This window comes from Anser brachyrhynchus, assembly GCF_964034855.1.
Source record: "Anser brachyrhynchus genome assembly, chromosome: 3".
Taxonomy (NCBI): Eukaryota; Metazoa; Chordata; class Aves; order Anseriformes; family Anatidae; genus Anser; species Anser brachyrhynchus.
The window spans coordinates 9,097,567-9,114,801 of NC_137696.1; the positions used below are offsets into that span (position 1 = coordinate 9,097,567).

Here is a 17,235-nt window from a genome sequence, read left to right on the forward strand (position 1 = left end):
AAGAAGCATCAGATCTTCTCATAGCACATCCCACAAAAACTGTTTCCCTCCCATGAGAGTACACAGGGTCCTCAGACAGCCATAAAAGCCATGTTCCCTTGGCACTGAAGGGCACAGAACCCACCAGAACCCTCTGGAATCACCAAGAACCATCTGGAACTGCCCGCACCCAGCTGGAACCTTCTGGAACTTTCTGGAACCGGACAGAACTGGGCGGAACTGGATGGAACCCGTCCTCAGGGAGCCCTGCAGCTGCCGCCCGGACACCTGCACGTGGCGCAGGCCTGAGGCAAGCTGCTGGGGGCAGCGCAGAGCGAGGACACTGCTTCTGCCCAGCCTGTCCCCACAGCCGACAAGATGTCGCCTTCCTCTCCCCAGTGGAGCCACCCAGCAACAGGTACTTATTTTTTCCTCCACTTTGCTCTGTTTTCATCAGAAACCAAGGACTTCCCATTAACCCCGATGAAAACTGCAACCAGGTGCCATGACAGGATGCGTTAGAAATTCAGTTTATTTTTCCCCTCCGGCTCTCCTCAAATACACGTAAGGTTTATAGATAATATTTTTCCATTAGCCTAAAGAATCTTTTTTAGGAACAAGTGGCTCTCCTGTGGCTCTTTCTCAGTGTCATGTCTAGCTGAAATGTGTGCTGAGCAGACCAGGGGTGTTTTCTAACCCGCTTGTGTAGGTTTAAATGTATATATTATGCAGGGCAATTGTTGATCACACTCAGTGGAGTAACTTCAGATGTAATTGAAAGCAGGACTTGTTCCCGCTACTTTATAAATAGCAGCAATAACTCCTAGCCTTTCACACAGTATTTGAGCTTTTAATATTCTGCTGTGCCATTCTATGGCCAGCACTGAAAAGCAAAATCCTTTCAGATCTCTTGTAGCTTGGCAGAAAGCTGTAAGAGGTAAGTCAGAGATAAAGAGGAGTAATTAACTCTTTCATAAGTCACTTTCAGCCAGGAGAATGTAAGTCTTGCTTTTGATCTTTCAAATTGACCACGAACCTTGCATTCCTTGTATGTTGTATATTATAATTATATACAATTATGTTTAATAATATACATGTAAGTAGATCTGTACTACAGACCAAAAAAAAGTGTGGAAAGGGTTTTGGAGGAGATATAAGCAAGTAAATGTGAAGCATATGAGAAATCTAATTCATAAAATACAATTTCAAAATACAAACATCAGCTGCTAGAGCATCCTCGTAAATCACATCAGTTGTATGCAGTAGTATGTTGGGATTAAATATGTATGGTGAGAAGCAGAACACTTCGAACACAGATAACTAACATCCTCTGTTTCAAACATTTATTCTGGTTTAGGTTTATAGGTGTGGGAACTAGTTTATCCCAGAAAAAGAGCGTGTACAGGTTGGAAACTGAACATGCACCACAGGAATTAGTAGCCCTATTGCCTGCACAGGATCCATCCAACACACACTCAGTTAACTCAGTGTCACACAGGTAGCATGGCAGCAAAATTTCATGCAGCTGTAGGAAGCAGCAAAGATTTCTCCAATCCTCACAAGAGAGGAAAAAAAAAAAGATGTACAGGCAGGAGAGATGGGGAGAATTTACAGTTATTTAAAACTTACTCTCATCCTTTTTCCCTTCATCCCTAACCCCCCACTGAGCTAGCCAGGTTTCTTGTGCGCCATCTTGAGATCTCCATGGTTAAAGCCAAGCTTGTGGTTCTGTTGGCAGTGGCATAGCTATCAGCCATATCAGGCATGGTCGCTGGGGGAACTCACGTGCTCTCACCATTTTATCTGCTCTCTCACTCTGCCCCAAATCCTGCAGACTCTCTTAGAATCATTTTATGCCCTTAAATGTTAGCCACCATTCAAGAAATATGTTCCTAATGTCAATGATCAAGTAGTGCCTTAGCAGCTGAAAGAGTCCTGGCCATAGCAACTGCAATGCAGAACAATAAGCTGTGTCGCAGGCTTACAAAATGTCACACATCTGCCATTGCATATCAGCCTCTATCACACCTTCAAAACAGCTCTTTTGACCTATTCTAATGCACAAATTATGGTTGTTATCAGATCTTATTACTATTGTCTTGTGGAAGATTGAAATGTTTTGCTCTTCGACGTGAAATACCTAATAATTTCCCTGTGTGAAACACAAAGAAATCGTGTAGAATTACTTTTTTTTTGAGCAGCTTAATACTCCCTCAACAATATTTAATACCCTTTACTCTTATGATTCAATGTATATATTTGCAGGGCAAACTGGAGTAGGTTTCATCTAAAGCTATCATGGCACCAGGGAACAGTGAGCAATGTGACAAGGTGGGACAGACTGCTTTGTGTTTTTCAGCTAAGCACAGATCAACAGGATGGCTGTGGTACTTTCAGTTGGGAGTGTAAGGGCTGTGCTGCATGGCAAATGGGGTGTTAGAAGTAATCCTGCTCAGGTAGTAGTGAAGGTGTTATGAGAAATATGGCAGCATGTCCTGGCTGGTGGCAGCAGCGCTGTGTCACTCCCTGGAGGATGGAGAAGCCTGTAGTGAATGATGTGCTGCTACACTAGCAAAATGTTTCTTTTGCAGTCTGTTAAGACAAAACAAATACTAATCCCTTGGTTGTTTCAAGCCTCTGGTCTGTCAAATGAATAGAAGCCCGAAAAACTGTTTTTGAAGACCAAAAAATCCATAATGTGGAGCTGCAGCTCAGTGAGCAGGGGGAAACTTCTACATGGCTCAAAAGAGGGACTTTTACCCCTGCATGAGTCTGTCAAGGATTTCCCAGGAAAAGAAAAAAAACAAGGCCTTGGAGGAGGCTGCTTGCTCATCCCTTCCTTATGTGTGGAGACAAATGCTTTGGAAGTGGTGTGTTTGCTTGGACCCCCCAGCGGCTGCAGGCAGGACGCAGTCTCAAAGTGGTGTGCAGAAGGCTCTGTATCTGAGGGGAAAAAGTTCATACAAGGGCAAGGAGTGGAAGGAAAGCTATTGGAGTGCTGGAAACAGTGCAACATACCAGTCGTTGAGTTTTTTGTCTAGGCAACTGTTTCTAGAGAGTCTCTGAATATAAGCTACGGCTTCCAAAATTAATAGACTTCTCAGCCCCTTTACTTTATTAACATTCTTGGCGGTTCCCCAGAAGTTGAAGTAAGTTTGGTGAATTGCATCGTGCTTATTAACTGGAGAGAATACTTCCTAAGCATTTTTATTGCCCTTTTAATGTCTGAACCTGAGAATATTATGGCTGTAAAATGAATTACAATGATGTGCTAAACAGGAATAATCTCAGTCATTTTATTAAGCACTTTCTGAATGAAATGGAGATTGCTGGTATGGTATTTTCTGTTAATATACTCCTCGTGCCTCTGCAGAATGTGTGTGCAGCTCCTCAAGAAATGATAATACAAACCATATGGTATAGGCTAGGGTGCCAGAGTGAATTTTGAACCTCTTGGTGATAATACAGATATGTTACAGCAGTGTCTCCTAAAAAAACAAGGAAAGTCTTCCATAATATTTATTTGACATTATTTCTCATGTTGAAATGATCTGTCAGTACCTCTGGTGATTCAGTTATTGTTGCCAAAGAACAGTGGTCTAACTTTGCAATCTTTTTTCCCTGTCAACATAGCTTTTCTTCCACGTCCACATATTCCTTCCCATGGCTCCCAAAGAAAACGCTGTTTTTGAGGTAAAGGTTGATGCTTTGGTTAAGCTCATGTAGTTTTCCTTCTATGTATTTTTCTATTTAATTAACTGTAGGAGAATCACTTCCAGCAGAGTTATTTTATGTGCAGAAATGTTAATACCTAAACATGGGGAAAAACAGTTGTTCTCTTTGAAATTCTGTTGAGGCTTTTGAGTTTTATTTTTCACAGTATACCAAGAAGACATGTTTTTAGGATCGTTCTACAGGATCTATTATTTTTATTATTCATTAACTGAATGACAAGTTCTTTGGGGGGAGACTCATATTTTTTTATGTGGTTATGCAATACCCCAAGTGCATGAAGAAGGATCTGGGATGTCTTTTCAATAAAAATGCCTTGCATTTTTCACCTGTAACACGTTTTGGCCAGATGGGAAGGGCAGGAGGTAGATGGCAGTCAGCAATTCATGCACAGAGATTCCTTGAATGCAAACAAACTGTTAAATACAGGGACACTAAGAGTTAGGGAGTCAAACAAATTTCAGGAAACAATGGCTAGATGCGACCTGAGGAGCAGTTCTTTGCCAAGTTTGGGTACGAGACACATCCACAAGGTATTGGGAGCACGGAGTGGAGCAGATGCAGCAACAGGTACTGATCTGAGAACAGGCCATGGGGAAGCACTGTTTCCTGTGCCATGGCAAAGGAGGTAAATTTGATGGCAGCTTTGCTGCATGGTTTATCCATGTAACACTGTGCATTTGATGGCAACCTGAAAATAAATAAACTGGCTCAGGCCCAACGTTTATTGATTCCCTTTAATGTAACTTGGTACTGCTCAACATTAAGGACATCTCTGACAAATGTACTTAAAACTTAATGCAAAGTCTTGCATTAGTACTGAATTCTCAAATGCGGTGCTTAGTACTGCTTCCCCTGATTTTTTCTTACAGGCGTTTGACTATCGCTATCTGTTTTCTCCTCAGTTTTGAAATCTGATTGTTACTACAGGGATAAATGAACGTCTTTCATTACAGGCTAGCATATTACAGGCTGACATCAGGATAATTAACATAACACAATGCATAATGTACATTTTTTTTCTGTTACCTTGGAATCTGTGAAAAGCTAGTTTTCTTCCTAGAAGAAAAAGATTGCTTTTCACAGTTTTGTAAACAGTATTCAATCAGTTATAATTGTACATAAAAGCAAAGTGTTAATCACAGAATCAATACTTCAGAAACAAAAGGCATCTAAAACCCACTGAGCCTGAAAGATCTGAAATAGAAGTAAAATACACTTTTACATATTCATGAGGTATTACAGAAATGAGTATCAGAGTGATGAAAAGTATATTTGAGTGTAAAATGCTCATGTTCATTAATCTCTTTTCAAAAATTCACAGGGCAGCACATCAGTGTATCACCTTGCTGAGAGCACCATTAAAGGCAGAAGATGTTCTCCAAGGCCATCCACAGTTGCTGTTCATGGATGCAAGACAGATGCTGCTCAGGTAGGATTCATCAAACAATCATGTTTAGAGCTCTGTCAAATCCATGATACCTAGGAAGAATTGATAGTTTCTCTCTCCCTTTCTCTCTCTCTCTGAGGGATATATGTTCTGTTTTATTTGTTGATTTAAAAAGTCCCATCCAGTCTATCCACACTATGAAGAGTTGAACTTCGCTATAGGCATTTGGACCATCTTTTGGGTTTCAGGATTGGAAGGGTATCTGGGTAAAAAAAATAATATAAAGAAGAAGAGAAAAGGAAGAGGAAGAGGAAGAGGGAAGGGAAGGGAAGGGAAGATAAAAGGAAAAAAAAAAAAAGAAAGAGGCAATTCCCAGCAATCTGCTGAAATTTATTAGAGTTCTTGTGATAACAAGGCCGTCAGCTGCTGCTCTGGGTGCCATGGAAACAGGCATTGCTGCAAACAAGGGAGGCTACTTTCAACTCATTCCTATTTCAGAAAAAAAAAAGAAAATAGGCTTTTGTGGGATGATTCATTTAAAGGACTTTGCCCCCATCTTTTGATAGTGCATGTGGCTGTCACCATGGCAGAAGGATTGAGAGGTGCCACAGGACCAATAGGCGCCTGCAAGAGGGAGAAATCTGGCAGTGCTCTTTGGGGGAATTTTTGAGCTCCTGGGCTTTTAGTTTTTGAGAGAGTTAAGTATCAAGCAGAAGAGGGCATTTTTAAATTAAGTGCTAATCTTGTTAGAGAATGCTCTTGTGGTTAAAGCATTGCACTGGAGTTCAGGAAATCTGATTTAAATGCCTCATTTGGCAGAAAGTTATTTATGCCAATGCTGCTCAGCCTGGCTTTTCTGCCAGCCCCGCTTCCCCAGGCTCCTGGTGCCACGGGCTTGTCTGCAGCTCACGGGCACATTGCTCTCATGCCTGCGACCCATACCACGCAGAGGTTATTGCTATGAGCCTTCAGACTTTCTTTGTGGCCACTCCTCTGGGGTTCCTTAACAGAGTGTTCAAAAAGGGATATTTAAAATATGTTTCAAAGCGATACTGGAGATAGGGAACGACACCTCTAAAAAGCTCTACAAAGCTTTCAGACTCATGAAAGAAAAATGTAATAGCTATCCAATGGCACCATTATTGCTAATTGTAAATAAATGGGCAAACATGAAATCAAACACGCTTAGAAAGAGGTTTATCACCTATTCGTTCTTCTCTACTAGTGGCAGACATTTGTGTATTCTCTTCCCATTCACACCGTATGAAAAAACCGAGGAGGTTAATGCATCTTGTGGCATGTTTGGTCCTATTTCATAGGCTAATTCACAAAGCTGGCACATAGAAAACTCTACCTATTAGTGGTAGGTAATAATGCAGGCTTTATGAGTGCTTTATACATCCTTCACCTTCTCCACTGAAATTTTCAGCTGTAGGGAACCTTCTTAAATGATATGACTGTTTATGCAGCCCAGCTACCACAGAGTAAAAGACAAGGGAGACTTCTATTCTCTGAGTCTGCCTTGGTAATTTCTCCATGATGGCAACTTCAGCTGCACTTTGGGCTTTCTAGAGCTACATACCTTAGCCCAAAACAGCCAATGCCTAATGATCTTCTATAGGAGATGAGGAGGAGGCAGGAATGTGTTTCAATAAGCTCTGATTAGTTGCACTCCTGTGGAACCAATCATTTTAACAATGGTAAGATGTAACAACTCTGAGCATGGGATTGGTAGTGCACCAGAATGTCTCAATGGAAGCTGTTTGCTCTGTTTATTTATTTATTTGTTTGTTTGCTTGCTTGCTTATAAATGGCTCAAACGCAGTAAGAAATGTCCAGAGAATTAATTCTTCTGAGTCACAGTTGTTTGTGCTCTAGCTCATTTCTTAGCTGATGTAGCTGTGCTTATCCAGAAGGCCAGCCGTGGTCTCACTGCTACCATCCAGCTTGTCAAAACTACTCTTTTAGGACCTACTCTCCTCACCAAAGATATCTTTCACTCACACCGTGAGTAGGGAGAGAGAAAAACACTGACATCACCATGAACTCAAGCATTTGTTTCTGTATTCAGATTCCCCAGATTTTAGTTCTTTTTACATGTTTCAGTGATAGTCCCTCTTCTTAATGAAGCATCACAACAAGCACGTTTTCACTCAAAAAAAAATTTATGAGAATCAGCATAATGATTTTATCATTTGAAGCATGGGTAAATGCGTTGTGCAGCAACAGTGTTCAAAGAGCAGTTGTTAGTATTGTTGTCATAGAAATCCTGTGATAACTGCAATAAATGTACAAGAATCCATGAAACAGAGTTTAAGTGGTGAGCTTTATACCTCAAATATAAGAGCTGGAGATTTCCATTTAATGTTCCTTCAGCTCTCTTTGCTGGGTGGAAGGAGGGGCTTTTCTTCAAAATTCGGAGAATAAAATTGGAGAGATTAATGTGAGATTTTTATAAGATATTACATGGCTGTGGTCAGCTTAAAATATTTTGGAGGTGCAATATAATCACAATATAGTAATAATAATATATAATCATAGATTTATATAAGATCTCTGAAAAGTTCTATATTGCTCTCTGAACTGCACATTTGTTTGTTCTTCAGGTTATTCAATAATACAGTAATTTGTTTTGCTTAAGTCCGATGTTTTTCCAGTTTCTTTACATCCAACCCATATTGTTTCTGTGCTCATACAAAGATGAAGCCATGGAGACAGATAGTCTGGAGCAACATATCCTTGCACTCCATGCTTTCTTCATTTATTTCTATTTGCTCTGATTTTCAAGGTATATTGGAAAATAATGTAAATAAATTGGCACAAAGAACTGTGTTATAAACCTTGCAGAAAACCTAAACAACATCGGCAGGTAATAGAAAAAATATTTTATAGACTTTTACATGTCTGTCAAGATGCACTGTAGAGTCTTCAACTGATCAGCAGCTTTCTGGCCCAGCAGAAATGAATTATCCAGAAAAACTTGAAAGCAATCATTAGGACTAATGTGGAAATCCTTACCTTCCCTAGAATATGGAGAAAGTTTCTGGGGCACACTAGAATTTATTTACAAATAGCTGCCAAGTTTGGTTGCTTAATTACATATTAGCCCAGCCAAGCCTAGGTGATTGTAGGCATAAAGATGTGGTTTAATATTCTGCAATGGAAAACTAACTTGGCCTTCCTTGCTTTTCTCTCAAATGTGATGCTTCCTTGGCCAAATAAATAAGGTAGGAAGCAAATGCCTTACTTTGCTTGAACATGTATTTGGTACCTACCTTGTAACTATCACTTGAGTTTCTTCTACCATATTAGTGAATATGAAACAAAGAAACTCCTGGGTTTGTGGTTAGGAGACAAATTTTATTGCAAGGAGTCCAAGGGAATTGTATTTTCTTTGCTCTTCCTTGTTTCTATATATTTACTAGCAGAGGCTGATGTCATGGTAATTGGATGGCCAGGAGGGAGGAGCACTCTCATAGTCCTCAGCTTATTTCCATAGGAAGTAAGAATGCCCCTATAATGGTTTGGCACTGAAAACTGCTTTTCCCTCTATTTCTTCGTGAGAGGATTGCTAGTAGGTGTGCCAGAATGACAGCAGCAGGGGAAAATGATACAGGCTTTTCCTGCTGTATATTACAATACTATCACCCGAGAGATGCAGTCAGGTTCTGCTTTGGGGATTTATGCTGTCACAGGAAGTATTTGCTAGATCTGTTTCAATTTACAGCTTGTGTCAGGAGCTGCATTACTCTACTGCAGTCTCTACGACAGAGTACAAGAAAAACTAACTTCAGCACATGCACTCAAGGCAGTGTCTTGCAAAAAAGGAAGACCAGAAGCAGCTGCAGCACAGCCCTTAGCTGAATAGTGCAAATTAAGGACATTTGGGTTAGTGCAGCTCCCCTGTATCAACATGCTTTCTTACAAAATGCTGCATGACTGCAGAAGACATTTTAGGAGACATAAGAGCAAAACCTGGGATGTCTGCATATGCACACGGCCGTAAATTCAACCATGCCAGATGAGTTTTTTTGTTTGTTTGTTTGTTTTTAATTTATGAATAGTTGTTGAATACTTCTATGACATACTGGATCTCCATTAAATTGTTTCATTTTATTTCTGCAAACCCAAGTGCGCAGTTCCACAAAGAAGTAAAAAACCTGCCTTTCTCATTTGAAATATTTTTCACCTAACTCACATCACAGCATGTCAGCCTTCCAATAATCTCATTAAAGTCTGACATAACTTCTCCACGTAGCATGTCAGCATTACATTTGAAAATTTTAGCCACGTTGAATGACTTGGTGACCCAGTAGAATCGCCTCATTATATTTTTAGTTGAAATTTACAGTATCTCAGTTACAAACTGGTATAAAAAATCCATTCAAATAAATGTAAGTTTTCAGGAACAGCATCATTAGCAAGATTCAGAAAATCTGTATCAAGGGAATTTTTCCTTAATTGCCTTTTTCTTCAGTTACAACTGCCTACATAACAGAGCAATGAAAATCTTTGAAAAGACTTTTTTAAAGACTGTTTTAATCTTTTATTTTTTTTAACACTAATACATACATATCACTTCATAGAATGCAATCAACAGTTGTAAAAAAAAGAAGAAAATGAGTTTTTTACAAAAAAAATATTTTTTGAATTTACTTTTGGTATCTAATAATTACTTTTTAATATATATATTTTTGAAAATATATTAATCTCATTTACTCCTTTGACTGGGATTAATTGAAATAATCTGTGTCTGTAATTGTTTCCTCTCCTACTTTAATTGTCCAGATATCTTGATGGCTGTAACAACCATAAAGTTTTCTGAACTTCTTTGTTTCTCATGTCACATAATAAGAGTATGCACACCGATAACAATTCCTGCAATTGATTGAAAATGTGTAAATGCCACAGAGGTAATTTCATGATGACATCTGATAACATAACAATGATCAAATGTCAACTGAAATTAATCTTTCACTGAAGAACCTTCCACTCAAAAATAGTTTCCTCTACAACCTCCTTTCCACCACTAAAAGTTAGGAATGCAGGAAACCTCAGGTAATACAGGAGTACCCAGAATGAGTAGGGAACCAAAGGACGTGAGTGCTTTTAACAAAGAGAAGCTTTGTTAAAATAGAAAAGAAATCCCTTCTTAAAGAGACATTTGGTGAGAGATGAGATGGATGTGGTTGTTGAACTGAGCAAGGGTTACTTCTAAACCATGTACCATGAATTACTTTCTCATCTATCCACACACCTGCAGAAAAAGTGCAGTGAAATTTTTATTGTTGTTGTTTCTGTCTTTGGTTTCTTTAGGACTGGGCCAAATCCTAAGAAAAAACTCTGAAAGGAAAATTTTGATCCTTGAGAGCTCTTCAACATTTAACAAATTCCTGAAATTGTTCCATTGCACTTGACGTCTAGCTTAAGGTGTGCATCCAAGGAAAGAGGGCTTGGGATGCAGCCAGCCACGTGTGCCGTGCTGGCGGAGCTCGCCTGACTGGGGGCCAGCACCATCCTGCCCATGCTGAGGGCCAGGCCTGCAGCCTGCCGCTGTGGGCAGCAGCCTGGAGGGAACAGGGGCTTCATTCCCCACTCCCCCAGGTGTTGTTTTTTTTTTCTCTGCCGAGTGGTTAATATTAAATGTGTAACTAGGCTCTGCATCTAACGATTATTTGAAAATAAAATAGCAATTAAAAGATGGGGGGCATGAGAAACCTTTGACATGTTATCATTCTTTACTGCTGGGAGACAATTAACAAAATGGAACAAGAGCTGTGGGAAGCCAACTAGCTGTCTTTCAAAATGGCAATCATCGTCACTTTTTGCAGATGCTGTTCTTTTCTTCAGTTGGGATGTTTCATCTATTTCAATTAATGGTCTCCACTGAGCTGCAGAAATACTTGCTTGTTTCTTTGTTTTTCTATTTCTGCTGTATTTTAGTTTCAGATATCTGTCTCATCATTAACATTTCTTACCACAATGTGTCTTCTATGACAAAGAAGGTCATTTCTTACCAGTTTACATGGATAGCATGTATCATCTATCTTTCTAGGACAGCGTGAGCTCCTCAGCAATACCTGTCTGTCTTGCCACTGCTCGTTTTGCCATCTGTCTTGTTCCCATGGGTAACGTCTAATTAACACCTATGGTAATTAATAGTGCTGTGGGGTCTTTTCTGTTATCTATTATTGGTTTCAGTAGAGATAAATCAGCACATTGAACACTAAGGAAATTGTAATATCTAATGATGAAGACCATAAAAAATACACTTACAGTTTTTAAATATTCATAAAATAGAAGACAGAAACCGTCTTTTTTAAAGCAGATTTTATATGGTGAATGAAACTGATATTATACTGCCTATTTGTAGCATCCTACCAGAACACCATGTAGCTGGGGACCATCACACATACAGGAGAGAGTTAGATGAGCAATTCATGGTAATAGCCTTATGGAAACAGTTGAGTATATGATTTTTTGAATTTTTTATAGATCACAGTTTTTGACAGTGGTGTTTGGCCTTTTGAAATTGTTACATGTATTCGTCTGGACAAAATTGCAGATTACAGGCAATTATTCTCCATGGATTATCTCCATTAGAGGAAAACATCTGGTCATCTGAGTCACATAGCATTACACATGGCATAGTTTCTGTAATGAACTCTTTGGATGATCATAACTGGGGTATATACTAAATTAATTTCTATACTGTTCATATATTCATGAAGGAACAGGTTTCTCATGGTAGTGAGGTATTTCCTTTCAGTTTAGGTCATTTTTCCTCCTCCAGAAAAGGGCTCTCTGTTACTGGGAGGTGTTTTATGTATGAAAAATTGCATTTTTCCTATCAACTTTCCCAGCTGTCTTGCAAAAGATGAATTAAATTTGAATCCATCTCAATTACTTGGGGACTGTATTTCATTTTAACTAATCATGTCGCATTATAGTTTTGTAGATTAAACATAGGGACTGGCAGTATGACTTCTGACTTCACTGACAGTTACACCTGCAGCTAAGGGTTGCTAAAATAAAATTGTCCTGAGGGGAGAAAAGAGGAAGAGATTTTTCCTTTCCTGCCCTGTGTTGCTCTGAATGCAAAATCTTGACAGGGTGAGAGGGAGTGTACATAAATGGATTTTCAGGGAATTCCAATCAATAGGGTTTTTTTGTTTTTGTTTTTTGCTTTTTTACTTTGAGAATGGTCAAACACTGGAACAGGCTGTCCAGAGATGTTGTGAAGTCTCCATCCTTGGAAATATTCAAAACCCAGACCTGAGCGACCTGCTTTAACTGGCCCTGTGCTGAGCAGGCAGCTGGCCTAGATGATGTCCAGAGGTGCCTTCCCACCTCAGCCTTTCTGGGAGTCTGTGCTTCCCTCAGGAAGCAGGTGTGGGACTGTGATTGTCCAAACTGGGTTTATCATACATATCATCTGCATCCTGGTCTGCTTAGCTGAAAATGATGAAAAACAAGGGAAGAAGTTGAGAAAATGTTGCCAAAATTATGGTGTGCTTTCTGCCCTGATGGAGTTCAACGTTATTTAAATGTCATCAAAAAGGCTAAGAATATCATAAATATGAGAGGTGCCCATTTCAATGAGCTTACGCATGTAAAAGCAAATACTGCTGTCCATTCTTTTCTTAAATAAGATTTGAAAGAACTGCATTGCAGTTTCTCAGAATTTGTAATAAAGTTAGAAAAAATAGGCACTCAAAAAAGGGGTCATAATATGATATTTATTTTTCTAATTGATGCCTGACTGTTATGCTTTTATTCCACCCTCCTTTGTTATCATTTAATGTTTGAGGTCATTTTAGCCCTGGCTGAAGCTCACTGATGATTCCCCTCTATCCCCTCCTTAACGTGTTGCACACGTTTGTTCTCCCCACGCTTCCCGTGCCCTGATGAAGTCTGGCTCTTGCTGCTTAGCCTGAGAGAAAGCAGTAGAGATTAAACAAACTTCCCTCTACCTGCGAAAACCAATCATAGGCAAGAAGCAGGACACTACTGGAAGGAAAGCGTAGGTCCCCGCTGTTGCAATAGGCAGCTAGGTGTGTTGGGGTAGGTTTTAAGCAGGGCTAAACCGGAGACTGAAGCCTGGAGCCCCAGGAGCAAAGCCCAGTGCCACACTGCTGGTAATGCTGGGGAAAATGTCTGCAAGGGACCCCACACGGGCACTGCTCTGTAGTCTGCCGCAGCACTTTCTCCCGCAGGGAAATGAAGATGGCCCAACCCGGGGCTTGCTTTCCATGGCTCTTTTACTTGGAGGCAGACAGAGCGTGCTGGAGGCACTCAGGCGTTCTCCTCTCATTAATAGCTGTCTCTCCTGTTTTGTTCATTACTAGAATGATGAGCCCTCTTAAAGCACCGAGTATAAATCCTTAAAGAAAATGTTCCTCGCACAAAAATAGCTACAGCAGAAAAGATTGTTTAAGCTTTATCATCAGCAGTTTAAATACAGCATTAGCTCTCCCTTCGCAGTGTGCAAAGGCTGAGCAGATCTGGAGCTGCAGCGGGTGGGAGGTGCGTTGTCAGCGGTGCAGTTGGCTTAGGCATGACCAGCTGAGTGTGTGACTGTGCTGGGTCTCACCGCAGACTGGCAGGACTGGGGGCACTGAAAATGCTGATGACTTTCTGTAGACAGTGTGGAACTTGTTGGGGTGCATGCCTGGGCGCAAGGAGTGAAGTTGTTAACAGTCCTGCCCAGCTGCCTGAACCATTCCTTTCTTCGTGCCTTCCCTAAATTTCTTGGCTGATGTGTAGCCATAAACCCAGATCAAGGGAAAATTCATGGTTCAGGGAAAAAAATCAATTCTTATGTACACTGGTGGGTTCCCTGACCTAGAAATGCTTCAATAACCAGCAGCGATTTATTTATTTCTACAAGAAAAATGGTCTCTTGCTTTGTTTGTTAAGTCAGATATGAAAGAGAAAGGAAAGATAAAATGGAGAGAGAAGGCAGCACTTCTCTTCACTGATGATGTGTTTGATGGATGGCTCTCTGAGGAGCTGATTGAACTTAGTATTATACCCACCAAATTAAGATAAATCATTACTGAAGAGTTCGTGGAGTACATGCCCAAAATCAATTATGCTCACATAGAGATCTATTAATCTATCTCTGCCTGTTATATCTGTCCAGCTTCTTGTAATGACTTTTTATCATTCAGCACAGGTTATCTCTTATAAGTAGTTGTACAGCTCCTGGTGGTTTGCATCAAAATTACAGATGCTTCTCATACATGAGGAGTCCCTTCACCCCTTCCCTATGCTCAGCCCAGATTACCTTAAGTTTCATACCCTTTCTCCCAAGAAAATCTTCGCAGCTGTAAATGGTAATATGAATACTGACTGCTTTCTGCAGGGGTTAGGTTGTTGTCACCTTCTCTTGTTGGTACACAACAGTCTGATGAAGAATCCTGTATGGGGAAAAAAAAAAAGATGCATGTATTAGGATGTCCAGTTGAAAAAGCTGCAATGAAAAAGTCATATTCAGGAAACTATCTCTTTCTATTGAACTATTTTCAGTGAAATCCAGTGGCAGTCAGAGCCAGACCATATCAGATGCTGTCCGTATTCCCAGGGAGAGGTAGGCCTCTCGTGGTCAGTGCCTACTTGAGACAGGGGAGGCAAAGTGAGCATTGAAAGAAGGGGAAATCACAGCTGAGAACAGAGGCCACACCTAAAATTTTGTCATTTTTTTAAAGTATGAGACCACATTAAGTTTGTACACCATAGCCATTTTCATGGTGAGCAACTAACTCTACCTCTTTCCATTTACTGTTCAGTCATGTTAACAGTATAGAAGATTGGTCACTGCCTATGAGTATTTTAAGTCGATGGAGCAGTTAGGCAAAGCATTCAGAATGTGTCAGAAATCCTAATGCAGATAAGAAGTAATTTTCATTATGTCAGTGAATAGCTGGCATTAGAATGGCCAGTAAGTGACAACAAATAATGTCAAGTAAATGTCTGCTAGTAAGGTTTGGTATTTATGTTAAATGGTCATTTTAAAAGGGTGAGCTGGATGCTATGTCCATCTCAAAAAAAAAAAAAAAAAGGGCTTGTTGGAAAAAAATGACGTACAGATATTTCGTGTTCTTTTTAAAAAGTGAAAAGTGTTAAAGGTGTCATTGTGTATTTTTACGTTACAGAGATGGTCTCCAAGCTAGAATGAAACTTGGTGCAGCTTGAAAACAAAACTGGAAGAGCTAAGTGGGATCTTAGGACATATCAGAAAAAGTCACAGGTCACTTGAATCTAAGGCATCTAAATCAATGAGGTCAGCTGAGATTAGTTTGACCTCAAAAGTCCATTCCAGAAAAATATGACCAAAAAAATAGCCCTGAAAGCAATGGATATGAATTATAAGTCTGTTTTCTGAATTAAGTAGTACAGATCTGCCAAATTCTATCTTTGTACTATCAAATCCTGAGAAAATAGAGCCTATCATTACAACAGATAACAGATGAAGGGTTAATTGCACATAAGGTTGTATTTCTCAATTCACGAGCTTCTTATGTTTCAATCCACATGAATTTTATTTTCTTTCACCGAAATACACATTTCACTTGACAGCTGGATCTATGTTTTCTGGTTTGTTTTCAATTTAAGAGAGTTATCCATTCATAGCTCAGCTTAGTACAAAGTGTATCTTCCTTCATATAAATTATGCAGATACCTATGCTTAATACATGGTCAGCAATCTATTTTAAAATTTCTGGCACACAGAAATGAGAAGGGAGAATTTCAGATTCCCTCTGTTTGCTTCATGACTTTAGTAGCTGTAAATGGAAGAAAGGTTTACTGTCAGAAAGAGTGCTACCCAGAAAGTGGGTTGCACTTGTAAAATGAGGAACCCTTGCAGAACCTCTAACATGTTGAAGTGAATTAGCATCCTCATGCAATGATTTCAGCCCTGGGTTTGAGCGTGGAGGTTTTGTCAATAAAGCTTGATAAATAAATGCAACACTTTCAGTCTTTAAGAACAGGGCGTCAGTAGCATGGCTGTGAATTTCATTGACTTTCTAAGCAAAATTGAACTTTTTGTTGGTAATTCATTCAAAGCAAGTAGCCAGTGTATAAATCCTTAGTTCTGTGGTAATGTGTATGCATACAAAATTAAATTGGATAAAATCTAAGAGCCTGTGGGTGTTTTGGGTGAGCTTCCTGCTTTGATATCGAACCTTTCTTTTGATCGTATAAATAAATGTTTGGGGTTGTTGCAGCTGCAGTCAGACAACTTCCGTAACATTGATTAGTAATGTATTGACAAAAATTGGTCTCTTTGTTAATAAGAAACAACCGGTGATTAGTAGGTTACATAGGTTATACTGAGTGTACAGCCAGGTATTTCAAGAGTAAGTGAAATGTCCCACCACAATCAACAACGATGGAAATCAGAGCAGACTTCTCCAGCTCAGTCTTGTATATCTAGCAGAGAGTGATCCCATAGTGTTTTAGGGGAGCACTAACATCTCTTCATCTGTTTTTATTATTACATTAATTTGCTGAGTGGCTTTTCTAGCCTGTAAGCATGAAGGCGACAAAAATGTCAGATTGCACCATCAAGAACTGCTGATTCCAGATAAATCTAGTTGGGTACAGCAAGCACTGAAACTGCTGCTGGCTTTCTAATATGATTCAAGTCAAATCCCTGTTTGACATGACTTCAGCATGACACTGGAGAGGAAGATCTGTTTTAAATATAGGAAAATTACTTCAGAATACATTTCATAAGGTAAGTATTATTTATAATGAGACATAAGGATTTTTTTTTGTCGCGAGACAGGCTATTTTCGTGCCTTTTTCAATCTGGCAGATAATACCATGAAGTCTATTTTTGATAGATTTCCAGTTTGTTCTCTCAATTCGTTATGTCATTCAGATGAAGAAACTGCTTAGAAATGTAGAAATGAGTCCAACTGTTAAACTTACCCAGTTCTACTCATCTTTTTTGACTTTTCTTAGTCTAGAAAGAAAGAGGCGGGATCAACAGAAACAAGTTAGAGCTTGTACCAGAGAAGGAGATATAAATGAGTACCTTACATACCTGAAACCTGGCTTCAGTGAGCCATTTACTTTCTTTGCATCTGTTAGGGCTGAAAAGACCTATTTGTAATAAATTCTTG

The 17,235-nt window shown here is 39.6% G+C and overlaps 1 protein-coding gene across 12 annotated transcripts in view; it reads left to right on the forward strand.

Annotated features, from left to right (window-relative positions):
* The window catches only part of LOC308193182 (uncharacterized protein), a 221,769-nt gene that overhangs the window by 102,298 nt on the left and 102,236 nt on the right, over positions 1 to 17,235 (forward strand). For 6 of the 12 annotated variants that reach the window (XM_080587541.1, XM_080587549.1, XM_080587551.1 and 3 more), the window contains exon 7: positions 5,036 to 5,143. The exons of 1 other annotated variant lie outside the window; for it this stretch is intronic. In XM_080587541.1, the coding sequence (XP_080443667.1) occupies positions 5,036 to 5,143 (108 nt within the window). 5 more of the 12 variants (XM_080587544.1, XM_080587542.1, XM_080587543.1 and 2 more) reach the window with 5 other exon arrangements.